Genomic DNA, 14,638 nt, shown 5'->3' with positions numbered 1-14,638 from the left:
GGCAAAATAGGTCAGGTACCTCTCCCATTCACAGATATTTCCATTGTTAGAGAATGTACGGGAGCAATCACAGCGACACAGGGATGAGCACGCAGGTTCCTCCAAGAACCACTATTCAAAGCAACAAAGATGGCTGCTGAATTGTTGAAAATAACTGATAATTATGAAGAACTTGAAAATATGTCTAACTTCTAAGATGCAATAATATGGCTCTTTAAAAAAAAGTGCGTACACACATATGTAAATTTAAATAAATAAATACAATATATATATATTTATATATATCAGGCTCCTATACATATACATATGTCTGTTTCATAAACTCATTATGTATGATTTTTGATTAATTAAAACTGAATAAAGAAATGACAAAAAAACAACTATTTTTGCTTCTATGGACTGAAAATCAAACAATTCAGCAATTCATCAAAATGAGACACAATTTGTGAGTCATTCAAAGTTTTACCACATCTAACCAACTCTTACACAGCTGTATAAAAAACATAACTGTTCATATAATTTATTGACATTATTTCATTTACAAACAATTACATGTGCACCAGACGAAGCCATGTGTCCCCGTGTTGCAGAAGCAGCAGCATAATCAGTCACCCTTCTGTCCTGTTTACATTTAACATCCTTAAAGTGCATTGAGCAAACATTGAGATTCCATCCCTCAGACTCCATCCAAAGGTGTTTACATGCATGTGGGTGCAAATGTACATTCAAATGTATCCTGAACCACACCGAAAGACATTTAAAGGCTGAGTTTTCATGTGCATATAATGTCTTCTATTAAAAACATGCCAAGTTGTGCTCATATTTTATGTTTTTTTGCACCTTTTACATCTATTTCATAACACAGAAATAAAAATATAACTGTTAATGAGAGTGACAAAGATCTGAAATGTTCAAGATTTAAGCTGTCTTTGAAAGGATTCAGGTAAAAGAATGCAATTTAGGATTCTGCTAAAATGTTAGTTGACTAACTACTGATGTCTTCCTTGAAGTCCACAGTGGAGTGTGAGGTGGCCTCTATGTTTATGTACATATAAAAGCAGGGAGGTGAGACCTCACCACCAATGGTCATGGTACATGCATGAAGAGACACATTTTAAGTCCAGGATCGATCTAATGATTTCATGCTTTCCACCTGTGATCAGACGATCAAAAGTGCAGGTTAATGGCAGGGCTTTATTTTCCGGTTGAAGGATAAAGTCATGCCTGAGCAGCGTGGTCGCTCATGCGTACAGCTCGTTTGTTTTACATCCACAGAGCCAACGCAGAGGTCTCCTTCTGCACCTGGAGAGAATGAAAAAAAAGTGTTGCATATGCATATAATATGGAAATTACTCAAATTCAATTTCAATATGTCTAACTTAAACAAAAGAATAACACAATCATGCTAATAATTACCCTATATCTCTTCTGATGTTCGGAAAAATGTAAATAAATTGTATCTTTTCCTACCCAAACTGGAACATTGACAGCACAAAATAACCCCAAACACTAGTGCACCAAATGATGAGCTGCGTTTCGTTCTCTTCTTGACCCCGTTGATACCTTGTATTAAAATGCGTCCCAGGAAACCCCGCCACACGTTCAAGTGTAAACACATTCCAGCACGGATTCAGATCCGATCCCTCAGGACACATCTAAGGACGCACTTCTCAAGGCACATATCTGTAAAAATCAGCACCCATGACTGCACCGCAGGGCAGCTCGTTCTCATTCGATTTAATTTTGGAATCTGGAAAAATCTCTCCTTGTATTGCATTCATTGTACATTAGCTATTTTTCATTTTGTTAGAAGGACGTTATTTAGACGATACTTTCTTTTTATTGTTGTTACTATTAGTGTCAACTTAATCAGAAAGCCTTTTTAAGATTTTGATTTTATCTATTCCTTTGATCCCATTGAAGGGAATTCTGGCCTACATTTTTTTTGCATAATGTTTTTAACTGCTGTTTGCCTACAGTATGTTCTGCAGCTATACAAGCTTCCTCTCCCTCTCTTCTTGGAAGGGTTTCCGCAATGGTTTTGTGGCCGTTCATTCTGTCGGGCATTTATGACATTGGGCACGGATGTTGGACCACAAGGTCTGACTCACAATCTCCATTCCACTTGGTGCTGGACGGGGTTGAGGTCAGCGCTGTGTGCCAGCCAACGTCACATCCGTATTTGAATAGAAGAGGGACTTCTCCAAACTCTTACCAGAAAGTTGGAAAGTTGGCAGCACAGTATTGTGGGAAATGTCTCGGTATGATGAAGCATTTAGCCCTTAACTGATGAGGGGCTAAACCCAGACCCTTAAGAACAGTCCCATACCATTAGCCCTCCTCCACCATGCAGTCAGGCAGGAGAAATGTTCCTGGAATTGGCCAACCCAGACTCGTCCATCCGACTCCCAAACACAGAAGTGTGACTTGTCACTTGGCAGACCTGCACAGTCCTATGTTAGGACTCGGCGATGTGAGGTTCGTATGCAGTGGCTCTGCCATGGAAACTCATTCCACAAAGTTCTCGTGATGGAATCAGCAGATCTTTAACGACTTCTACGCACCATGCACCTCAGCAGCCGTTGACCCATGTGTACTTTTTATGTGCCCTTCCAATTTATGGCTAAGTCTCTGTTGTTCCCAATTGATTCCACGTCCTAATAATCTTATTTAGAGATGACCAGGGAATATCCAGCAGGGATGAAACCATCAACCAACCACCAATCGAGCAAAACACATTTGGTATTTTATTTATTAACTCTCGTCTACATTGTTTACAATGGTACATTTATTATTAGGGCCCCTGCACTTACAGTGTGAAGGCCCTATTGCAGGGCTATTCAATTGGCGGCCCGCGGGCCACATGGGGCCCGCCAGGAGCTTTTATGTGGCCCCTGGTCATATTTCAAAAAAGGGGGTGTTTGTTGAAATTTTTTTTTTTTTTTTTTTTTTTTTTTTTAATAGTGATGCACCGAATGTTCGGCCAAAAATAGGAAAAAAAAAACACTTTCGGTGTTCGGTGGAATAAGTGGGGAAAAAAACGAACAGTTAATAACAGCTAACAGATACAGGCAGACAGACATGCCAGGAATGCGTTCACACAAGGTGTGATTTTTATTTGTAATGTGTGCAGAGAATGCATATCGCATTTAAGTTTAAGATGCTTGGTACCCTTTTTTTAGTTGGTTAACGATGCATAGTTTTTGTACATGTTAATCTCTGTTGGAGATGTTTTTTACTTTGGATTTTTTGCCAGTGTTGCACAGTGTTAATGTTTGTCACATTATTATTAACCTCCGTTTATAGAGGACTTGTTTACATCATTAGGCTTCTAGGATTGGCCTGAAATTTTTTTCATTTGAATAAGAGGACTTTGCATTTTAGATGGAACTTCTAAGCCTCCTATAATTCGTGATTGTTTTGTTTTGCTGATATAATGCACAGATGTGTCATTAATAAAGGAGCTTATGGTTAATATTTTGGTTACTTATTTATAACATCAAACTGGCTACTATGGACTGAAATGCTTGTGCTCAATGCTTAATATAATATTCAAATAAGGAAATCTTGGTGGAAAGTGGTGCTTTGTCATTATGGCGTGTTTTATAAAAGTAGGTCAATATCAATTTCATTAAGTTTGCACAATGCATGGTTTCAAAATTAACTTGCATTCAAAATAATATTTCTTTATCTGAATATTATATTTAACATTCACAATTACTAAATCTGGAGACAATTAATACATAATTCATATGTAAACTAGATATATTCAAATGTATAACACAAATGTATTATATTTACATAAGTCATCGTCTTTGAGTGCAAAATACATTTTGAAAACCCCCACATTTTCAAATTGTGCGGCCCTCTCCATACAGTACTTTTGCAGATGTGGCCCCCGGCCGAATCTATTTGAATACCCCTGCCCTATTGTATCTGTAGGAATAGTTTTTTTTCTCGTTTTTTTTCCGATGAAATGAGGGCCTTTTTGCCCCCCTAAACGTGCCCCAAAAGTCACCAAATTTTGCACGCAAGCCAGACCTGGCGAAAAATGTGATATTTAATGGTTTGCATTAATGGGCGTGGCCTAATGGCTCAACAGTGCCCCCTAGAAAACGTTGTGCCTCAAGCCCCACAATACGGTTTGACGTACATGCACGAAAATCGGTACACACCTGTATCATGTCGCAACTTAAAAAAAAGTCTCTTGGGTGGAGAAGGTGGTTCAGTTGGTAGAGCGTTCGCCCATGAACCTGATGGTCAGTGGTTCAAACCCTAGTTCCTCCTGTGTCCACCAAAGTCTCCTTGGGCAAGACACTGAATCCCCCGGTTGCTCCCGGTTGTCAGGCCAGCGCTGTTGTGTGGCAGATCCGCCGACAACCGGTGTGTGAATGTGTGGGTGAATGTCTACAGTGTAAAGCGCTTTGGGGCTGTAGGAATACAGCTGGAAAGCGCTATATAAGTGTAAGCCATTTACCATAAAAAAAAAAAAAAAAAGTCTCTTGGCGTCATGGCCGAAACCGAACAGGAAGTCAGCCATTTTGAATTAATCGTGTAATTTTGGCGCAATTTATGCCATTGCGTTAATACGGCCCAAACCGTAACGTGCACCCAGGTGTGTTATACATCAAAATGTGCGTCTCCATCCTGCGACGACGGGCATTACTTTTCTCAGTCAAAACCGTGGCGACGATAGACGCCAAAAAGCGCACCCACCCTTCGTCTGATTGGTCCATATTTGATAGTTCCTACTTTCTGCCATAACTTTTGAATGGTATGACATAGAGTCGACTCGTGGGTGGTGTCATCGGACTCGGTTTTGACTTCTTCACCTTAATTGGTGCAAATTAGCCCCGCCCCTTCTTCTGATTGGTCGATATTTGATATTTCCTATTTTCTGCCATAACTTTTCAATGGTTTGACTTAAAGAGTCGTGGGTGGTGTCATTGGACTCGGTTTTGAGTCCTTGACCTTTATTGGTGAAAATTGCACGCGCAAGGGTCCATTCATCACTGCTTACAGTTTTAATTTAGTGATTATTATTGTTCTTTTTTATGTTATTGATTTATTGTTCTGCTGTTTTATTTTTCTATTTACTTCTTTTTGTGCTTATGTTCGAAATAAAAGATATCAAATAAAAAAATATCAAAATCAAAACACTCTTATTGCAAAGATGACATCCTGTTCACAGCCACCTACTTTTTTTTTTTTAAATCACAAATGTTTCCAAATGTACACTGCTTGGCTCGGTGCTTCTTTTTGATTGAAACATTTAATAATTAAAAAGTGTGACCAAACCATACCTGTCAAGTTTTGGATCTAAAAATAAGGGAAATTTTCCACCACCCGCTGTCCCACCAGCCCAACCGAGGTCCAGTATCTTACATTTTAAGACAGGTATACAAAAAATCTAAAATATCTACCTCTCAACCACTTACAAACTACAATTATGTTCAGAATCTGATAGGCCAACCTTTGTTGATCCTGAAATGCTGTGGACATTCCTGTGTATGTAATTCAAATAGAGCCTAAATGAAAACACAAAAGGGAATTAAAGCACATGTATTTATTTTAAATATTTTCAGTTTATATACATATTGATTGTCTTCAAGTGAAACATTTACATTTTCTTTTAATTTGTCATTTTCACTCATGTGGCTCTCTGGCATTCACTGACTGATGACACAGACGCATGTTTCTGTGCCTCTAGCGGCGCTTGTGCTGCTGATGGACAACGTTCCTTCCTCCGTGAAAGACAAACCAAAATCGCAGTTACAAATCTTTCAGAACGCGTATCTCTGCCCCATCCTGCTCCTCTTTAGGAAGGTAAATTCGGTACTGATATTTATATGAAGTCTTCGCTTTTTTAGCAAAAATGCCTTCCTCACTCGTTAAATCCATCTCTGCTTTGTTGTTCCGAGTTTGTTCCCGTTGTTGCCACTAACCTCGCGAGAACGGCCACCCAGGCTACAGCAGGTGGCAGTTCTCGCGAGGCCAGTGACAGGTCAGTTTGGAGAGGCACAGGAATGCTTTTTAAAAATGATTATATTATAAAACGGGAAATTTATGGGAAAATACTAGTACGGGAGGACGGAGGGGAAGAGGGGTGAAATACGGGAGACTTGACAGGTATGGACCAAACACTAAAAGGTGTGACCAAACACTGTATATTTTGTCTTCATACCTTCACCCGTCTCTCAAGACACTATGATGATCAGGGTCGTGTAGGTAACGGGTGGCTGGATAAATATCAAGCCTTGATGTTTTCTGTTTGTTTGTTTGTTGTTGTCGTTTCTAAATACAAGGTCAGTTTACCTTGTTTAGATCAGGAAAAAGTTCTTGAATGGTGATGTCTAGCAGCACATATGTCAGCTGAAAAAGACAGAGAGAGAGAAAAGAAAAAGGGAAAATGAATGCTACTCTGGATCCTTATGGACAGGTTTGGGTCTGGTTATTCAAAGACACGTCATTTGCTTATACTGTCACAGTTTCTCTTAGATCTTGCCTTGTCTTTTTCCTGGTATGATAATATTTCCTACCACTGAGGACCACACATGCTGTGAGACTGAGACCATGAACACCTGTCCTGTACCTGCTTGTTGAGAACCGGCTGCTGCAGTCCATCGAAGAGAAGACGCACGCCTTCATACCTGGCCTCTTCCCCGATGCATTTCCCCAGAAAATCTAAAGACAACTGCATGTTTAATCTCAGACAAACATGACATGTCTCCACATCCTGATATTCATCTTGAAAGTGTTAAAAGATTACCTGGAATATAGCTCATCATCTCCTCAAACGTCCTCTTTGCTCGTCTCTGTTTATCCTGGTGTGAGCGAGGTGGGCTGCTCTCGCAGAAAACTGTGTCTATGTGGGAAAAAGAGTCAGATCGGGGCTCATTTAGCAGGGACAGTTTAACATCTGGAAAAACACATGAGGTCACTCGTTTTTTTCTTTTTCTATTCCAATATTTTGATGAGATAATCAATACCAGTCTCTCGCTAGAGTGTACCTCTAAGCAGCGTGATGAGTGAGACCAGTCGGTGCTCCTGAACCACCTGATTCAGTTTGCTGTGAAGGTAAAAGTCTGTGTAGGCCTCCAGCGTGTTCTTGAAAAGGATCCTCCCACCCATCAGCAGATGGTGCAACCAGTCAGGAATGTGAAAGACGACTCGGCCTGTCACAAATGAAAACATAAAGAGGGGAGAAAATAGTAAAGGGCTTCAGTAAATGACAGGAAGTAAATCATCAGCTAGATTTGACCTGATGATGATCAGTGTTATTCTCTACACACCGCTGATCTTGAGGTTTACAGGATGGGACCTCCCATTGCACCCTTTGTTCCATCCTTCAACAACAAGATATTTCCTTTTACAGATAAGCCCTTCAGTGGATGTTTTCTCCCATTTTTTTTCCTTCCCCTTCATCAAAGTAAACCCTCAACACCAGTTTCCCGTGTGAGATCACATGTTTGGGTATGTTTGTCCAAGCCCCGACAGTAAAAGGCTATTTACAGTATGTGCTGTACATTTTAACTAATTCAGTGTAATGATGTTAAATTTATCACGAAGGCATGAGTGAAAGGCTTGGATGTTCTCTCAAAATAAAAGTGTGGACTTTTTTTATGAACACCTTTATTGCAGGACTTTTAATTAGCAGTTTTATCGATATTTTTAGTTTGATAAAGCCTCTGAATACATCAACAGACCCGACTGCCTCGTGCTGAAAAAATAACCTGTCTCCTCCGCGCATATAAGGCTCATAATCTGCATAGTTCTGAAGAAATGAGAGTTTTAAGCAAGAACTCTACCACATTAGGTCTATCACATTAATGTACACTGCTTAAATCTAATATGTGTTACAATTTCTGCTGTTTTAGTTTTCACATTTTGAGAGCGGTGATTAATCAGACCTTGACAAGGACGTTATGTGAGGACACTTGCTCCAAATTCAAACAATCAAATGGTCTATGTATTACAGAGAATTCATAAATAAAACATCCACAAACAATTTAAACTCTGTCATAGACTAATTCATTTGCTTCAATGGGTGAGCTGCCCTTCCAGTCAGAAGAGTTTAAGTTACACCATCTGGCTTGAAGTTGACATGGAAACCCTCACCCAGTACACCAAGAGACTGTTGTGTCGCAGCAAGAAGGTTCCTAGTTCGACTCCCAGTAGGAGTTTCTCTGGGTGGAGTTGTGTGTTCTCCCTGCACTCGCATGGGTTTTTCTCCAACTTTTCCCCACAGTCCAGAAACGTGTATTTCAGGTTAATCGATGATTCTAAATTACCCAGAGGAGTGAGTGTGTGTGATTGTTTCTCTGTATGTGGTGCTGTCATGGACGGGCAACCCGTCAAGGGAGTACCAATCACTTCTGCCTGAAGACGCCTGGGAAAGGGTCCAGCAGATTCCTGCGAGCAATGGAGTAATGGATGGATGTTATCAGGTGTGAGCAGAGGTGGGTAGTAACGAGTTACATTTACTCCGTTACATTTACTTGAGGAAGTTTTGGGAAATTTTGTACTTTTAGGAGTAGTTTTGAATCACTATACTTTTTACTTCTACTTTAACTAGATTTGTGAAGGAGAAACTGTTACTCTTACTCCGCTACATTAGACATTGAGCTGTTACTTTTCTTTTATCCCTTTTATCCGCGTACGCTTCAATCTCATGACATCACTGGGTGATTCTTTGGGAAAAATTTTGTTTTTGCATGTTTTGTCACATATACACAGACTCAAACACACAAAGAGTTTCTATGAGTTCATGTTTTTTCTATTTCTGCCTGGTTAAAAAAGAAAAGTACAAAGGCTTGAAATTTTGTGCTACTTGTGCTTAATTTATTTTTTTTATTCTTTTATTATTTTATTTATTTTATTATTTATTTAAGTACTTGAATTTACTTTAAGATTATTTTAATTTAAGCTATTTTTTATTTTTTATATTTTTTAATTTATTTTATTATTTTATTGATTTAATTTGCCTGAAGATGATTATTTTGTACTTTTGTCTGTGTAAATGGTTGTGTTAAAAAAAAAAAATCAAACGTTACTCAACAGTTACTCAGTACTTGAGTAGTTTTTTCACCAAGTACTTTTTTACTTTTACTCAAGTAATTATTTGGATGACTACTTTTTACTTCTAAATGAGTCATATTATTCTGAAGTAACAGTACTTTTACTTGAGTACAATTTTTGGCTACTCTACCCAGCTCTGGGTGTGAGTAGGAGGTACGATTGTGGTGGTTTAAGAATTTGATCTCTGACATCATTCACTCCTCCTGGTCATCATTGAGCCAAGACCTTCAGCTCTAACTTCACAGCTGAGTATGAAGCGGCAGGGATGAGAATCAGCAGCTCCAAATCTGAGATGATGGCTCTGAATCTGAGATGTTGTCCTGCCAGAACCAGAGGAGCCGAAGTATCTGAGGGTCTTGTTCACAAGTGAGGGAAGAATGGAGCAGGATCTGGAACAGGCATCTGCATTAACGCAGACTGTAACTCTGCTGTGGTGAAGCGAGAGATGAGCCAAAAGGCAAGGATCCCACTGTACCACATGTGGTAAACAGTTGACCTACTGTGTGTTCCTACCCTCGCCTATGCTCACAAACTGTGTATTGACAGAAAGGACAAGGCGTCAGGTAAAAGAGACAAGGAGTGAAGCTTAGTCCTACAGGAAATACTTGAATAGTCACAACATCAACATCATTTACAGAAATGTTCATGTTAATCACAGGGAAGCTGCATTCTGACTTTACCTGCAGTTTGATTCCATATTATGGTATAAAAGGTAGCGTATGTGATTCCAGTCCTTAATACACTTACATTCAATGAATTTTGTCATAATCATCTGGCTGTACTGGAAACTCAGTATTATAAGTATTTGAAAATACAAAAATACATTTTTTTGTTTGTGCCTGGTAACAGCTGTCTGATAACATACGGCATGCATGCTTTCTATACGGTTTTACATGCAGAAAGAGCAAGTAAAAGAAAATAAATGAAGTAAAAATGGCAGCATCCATGAGCGGCACACGTTACTAAAACGTTCAACAGTGACAGTCAGCACTGGAGATCTCCAGCATTGGAGATTGGAGCTAAAAGTGAAGCAATGATCCAAGACAAGATTATTTTCTATCCAGCTTTGCCAAGTTGAGAGAAAAATCATTCAGCTGACCGTCAAATCTAACAATGATATCACACCCTCACATGAGATGACTCAGGACCAACTGAGGATGAGGTGGGTCTTCGCTCCAATTTAAACACGCCAGCATCACGGATGGCACCAATTATAAAAAACACGAGTGAGCACCTGTGAAACAGCAGAACTGCTCATAAGTGTTTGAAAGACAAATGGCAGTGAAGCAAATGAGCGGGCATTTGCAGACGTTGATGAGGGCGAACAGCTGCAGAGTATCGTGTTCAAGTTGCACACTGGAGCTGCAGCTAGTCGCCTCCTGCCATGTCTTTCCTAAAGACTCAGAAAGTGTTGAACTGAAAATACCCACACACTTATGTTGAAGGAAAAACAGACTTCTGTGTTTGACGTTGTGGAGACAGCAGTTATCATTTCAGGACTGCCTTGACATGAACTTGGTGAAGATCAGTGGGAGGCAACCGGCACTATGAGGGAGTTTTCTGAAGGCAGAGGGCAGTTTTAAGGGGAAAGCAGCCTCTGCACAGGATTTCATTCATGCTGGAGGTTTGCCTTAAACAGGAGGATGGTTCCATCACTGAAGGGATTGAACCCACTGAACTCTCCATCCAGTGAAGCTGAAAGTGTGCTTGAACCCAGAGGTCCTGAATAAAGAGATTCCATACATGACTCATCAATAAATACAATCTTCAGCAGATCCCTCGCTTGTTTTCCCTGTTGGATCAACTTTCTTCTGGGCATGTTCCAACAGAAAACTGAAGAAACATATAATGGGGCTCAATGGTGTATTAGCCATTGTGGCTGATGTAATGGTTTATGCAAAAGGACAAAGCGGAGCCTCATGCCAACCGTTGTGGACTGTTGCAACATACGAGGAAACTAGAGTTGTAACAAAAACCCAGAGAAGAGTGCAAATATATGAAACTCAAGTCGGTTGTTTTGGACATGAACTTGCATGTGAAGGAATCTAGCCAGAGTCGAGGAAAGTTCAGGCAATGAAAGATTAGATTTCACCTGAGACCAGAGCAGAGCTGGAGACGGTTTTAGGCACGGCAAATGATCCAGATTTTGCTCCGTCAGCTGCCAAAGCCAAGTTCAGAGTTTATTTGGACAAGAATTATGATGCAGCCATAAAACAAGTCCTAAGGAGGGATCCAGGCACTGTCCTGCCCCGCTAAATACGTCAGAACATGATATAGGGGAAGTTCTGGTGCATGACGGGTGAGTAAACAGAGGTGAATAACGCTATTTGCTGTTCCTCAGTTGTATCCACTTCCTTGTTTACATATCTGGCAAGGCAGTCACAGCTGAGTCAGATCACAAGCTGCATGAATCTATTTGGCAGAAAGCAATCTTCAGTTTTTCCAAGCACCTCTGACACGAAAAGCATCTGCAGCTGCAGCTAAAAGACACTTAGATGCAACATCTCCCAGGGACGGGCTTTGCTGTGGCCCACACACTGCAGAGAAACTGTTCACCTAAATAAAATATGCAACTGAGCAGTGGTGGACAGTAACGGAGTAAATTTACTTGAGTATTGCACTTAAGTACATATCCAGAGGATTTGTACTTTACTTGAGTATTAGATTTCTTTGGTACTTATTACTCTTACTTGAATACATTTCCAAGACAAATATTTTACTTTTACTCGAGTAAATTTCTAGGAAGGCTGAAAAGTACTCGTTACTTTCAGGTCTGCTCTTTTTTCTTCTTCCCTAAAATCCTATTGGACACAAGCTGTTTTTGTCAAAGGAGGAGACCTATCACAGTGCACGCTCTCCACTGGGATGTACGTAAAGCGGAAATACGTCAAGCCTCCTCAAAACGATACCGCCAAAGTAGCCTGCGTTTGTCGAGACAGAGCCGCAACAAGTCAAGACAGAGCCGCAACAATGGCTACAACATTGGGTTATTGAAAGCAGAGATGTAGTTTTTTGTAAAGCAGTGGTCTTTGAGGAGGATCCAGACTTAGTTGGATGGTGCAGGTTCATTTGGTTTCAGTTCATGATTGTTAATAAACTCTGCATCATCTGCTGTCCTCTTATGATCCCATTCATTTGATTTGTTTTTGGTGTTTCTGCAGGTTTTATATAACATTGTGGTTCTAAAAGCAGCACATCAGTGCAGCTGGTTTCAAAGAGTTAATTCTCAGAAACAAGAGTTAAAAGATCCTTAAATGAATTGAGGAAAAATATAGTAATTTACTGATGTGGAAAATAAGAAATTTACTCTTACTCTTACTCTTACTTTTACTTAAAGTAAATTTAAAAGCATTTACTTTTGGATACTTAAGTACCTTTAAAAGCAAGTACTTTTCTACTCTTACTCGAGTAATATTTTGACTGAGCTACTTTTACTTGTAACAGAGTAAATTTTGACCAGTAGTATTTGTACTCTTACTTAAGTACTGGGGTCGAGTACTCTGTCCACCTCTGCAACTGAGGAAGACCCCCAACTCATCCTGGACACAGGAAATAGTGAAATACCATACCGCCTCGCTCGACTTACCTCAGGAATTTCAGAGATGATATAAGACAGTACTAGTATCACGTTTTATTTAAAAGGGAAAAAGGTATAACTCCTGCAGTCAGACCTGAGAAACAACCCGCTTCAGCGCATTCACCCCAAATGCATGGGCACCGAGAGGGGCAGGCAACGAAGAAGAGACATCGTGTTATGGTCAAGCATTGGAAAGGTTTTCATAGCCAGAAATGTGATGCTTTAAATGCAAAAGACTCCCTTTTTATCCCATCAGATCCAAAATAACACAACTGCAACTGATGTGTTCACATGGAACTGAGAGGACTAATAGTTTTTAACCACTACGGCCACTTTGAAAAGGTTACACTGGTCAACTTCCGCAGGGTTAGTCATAAGAAAGGTGACAGCTGTGTTCGCTCTATATTCAGTTCCTCGGAAACTAAAAATGGACTTTGCAACAGACACTTGGAGGCTTGTGATTTCTTAAGCCACAATAAAGATGCTTTTACTGCTATATTACTCAACAAAGGACTGTGGAAACCTGCTGCTGTTAGCTTAAGAGACTAATCGATTAGCTCTAACACCTCTAATCTGTACCAGATAAGGAGAAAGGTTTCGCCACAACAGATGCTCCACAGCCAATCAGAGAAAAGACAGCAATTAATTATGTGGGAATTTTTTGTCTTTAAAAACACTGCATAAACCTGGTTTTCACAGTTCCTGTGAAATTCTGACAGCCAGTGTTGCATGAAGGTATGTAGATTTCATTAAGGATCCTATCTCATCCAGGCTAAGCTGCCAGTGAGTTTCTGTGGGAAAGACTAGCTTCCTTCCACTGGGACACTGGCCTTTGTAACTTTGTGTAAATCATTCGACAAACTCAATGAAATATTTCCAGTGGGTTCTAAAAAACAATAGCTGGTTTGTTTCCAGCCAGCACAGGCCAGAGATAGTGCTGCTCAGAGAAGGGACAAGGAACAACGACACTTTTTAGCAACGTGCAGAAAAAATGATAAAACGTGTGAAAATCCCAAACAGGTTGCAACGTGTATCAGTCTCTGGCTTGTCTGATTGTTTTGTTCTGCAGCTGGTTTATAAAGTAAAGGATCTCCTTTATCGCTCATTCAGCAAGGACTTACCCACATACATGAGGTAGTCATACACCCCTTCAACCGTCATCATTTCCATGAAGTAGTTCTGGTTGTGTCTCTTCTCTGTCATCTCTGATCGGTTGGCGTTGTTTTTGAAGAGGTCGTTGAAAAGCTGAAAAAGAGACATTCTTTCAGATCAGAGGGTTAATAACGCTCTTTACGGCGAGAGGTTAATAACGCTTGTGAAAGTATTTGTAGGATATTGACAGTTGTTCTCTGACACTTGTTAAGGGGACATCTTTGTTCAATCAACCAGAAATGACTGAAAATGTGCAGAAATGAGCAGGACTTATTCAATTCAAACTCTGGCAGCATCTCAACGTAAATGCTCGGTGTGATTACAAACCTGGCAACAAGTCCGGATGCTACAAATTAGCAAAAACAGTGTACGTATGAAAATATTTGTTCCAGCAGTGTCAATAAGACAGAAGTGCAAAAGTCATAATATTTGTGTTAGTGGACCTCCTAGTAAAGTTTAGACTTCACAAATAAACAAGTATGTCATCTTGTAGCAAGTTGTTGTGTTTTGTGATGAATGTTTGCTTTGTGTTACATTTTTAATTTCTTTGCTCATACATTTTTTTACTATTTCTCGTGAGTTTATGACCTTTTATTCTTGTGATACTACTTTTTTTTTCTTTATTCTTGAAAATGTATGACTTTATTCTCATAATATTAGAGCTTTAATCTCATAAAATCACAACCTTTATTCTTTTATATTTTTCCAGGACCTCATACTCCGATGGTCAGATTAAATAAACACGTATTAACACTAAAACCATCTCTGACTGTAAAGCTGCATCTATATTCCACTGATTTATTTTTCAAAGATATTTTCAAGATAACATAC

General features: G+C 39.7%; 1 protein-coding gene across 5 annotated transcripts in view; it reads right to left on the bottom strand.

Annotated features, from left to right (window-relative positions):
• Window positions 1–295: 295 nt before the first annotated feature.
• Window positions 296–14,638, bottom strand: part of LOC133462430 (sorting nexin-14-like) — a 29,855-nt gene continuing 15,512 nt past the window's right edge. For 2 of the 5 annotated variants that reach the window (XM_061743675.1, XM_061743676.1), the window contains 6 exons: window positions 13,777–13,900; window positions 7,011–7,175; window positions 6,770–6,865; window positions 6,593–6,684; window positions 6,316–6,372; window positions 297–1,302 (listed from right to left, as the gene is read on the bottom strand). In XM_061743675.1, coding sequence (XP_061599659.1) covers window positions 1,264–1,302; window positions 6,316–6,372; window positions 6,593–6,684; window positions 6,770–6,865; window positions 7,011–7,175; window positions 13,777–13,900 — 573 coding nt within the window. In that variant the 3' untranslated portion in view covers window positions 297–1,263. Of the gene's footprint in view, window positions 1,303–6,315; window positions 6,373–6,592; window positions 6,685–6,769; window positions 6,866–7,010; window positions 7,176–13,776; window positions 13,901–14,638 lie in introns of all 5 variants that reach the window. The other 3 variants (XM_061743678.1, XM_061743679.1, XM_061743677.1) reach the window with 2 other exon arrangements.

The sequence above is a fragment of the Cololabis saira genome, chromosome 16, assembly GCF_033807715.1.
Source record: "Cololabis saira isolate AMF1-May2022 chromosome 16, fColSai1.1, whole genome shotgun sequence".
In the NCBI taxonomy this organism is placed as follows: Eukaryota; Metazoa; Chordata; class Actinopteri; order Beloniformes; family Belonidae; genus Cololabis; species Cololabis saira.
This window is presented reverse-complemented; position numbering and strand designations above follow the sequence as displayed.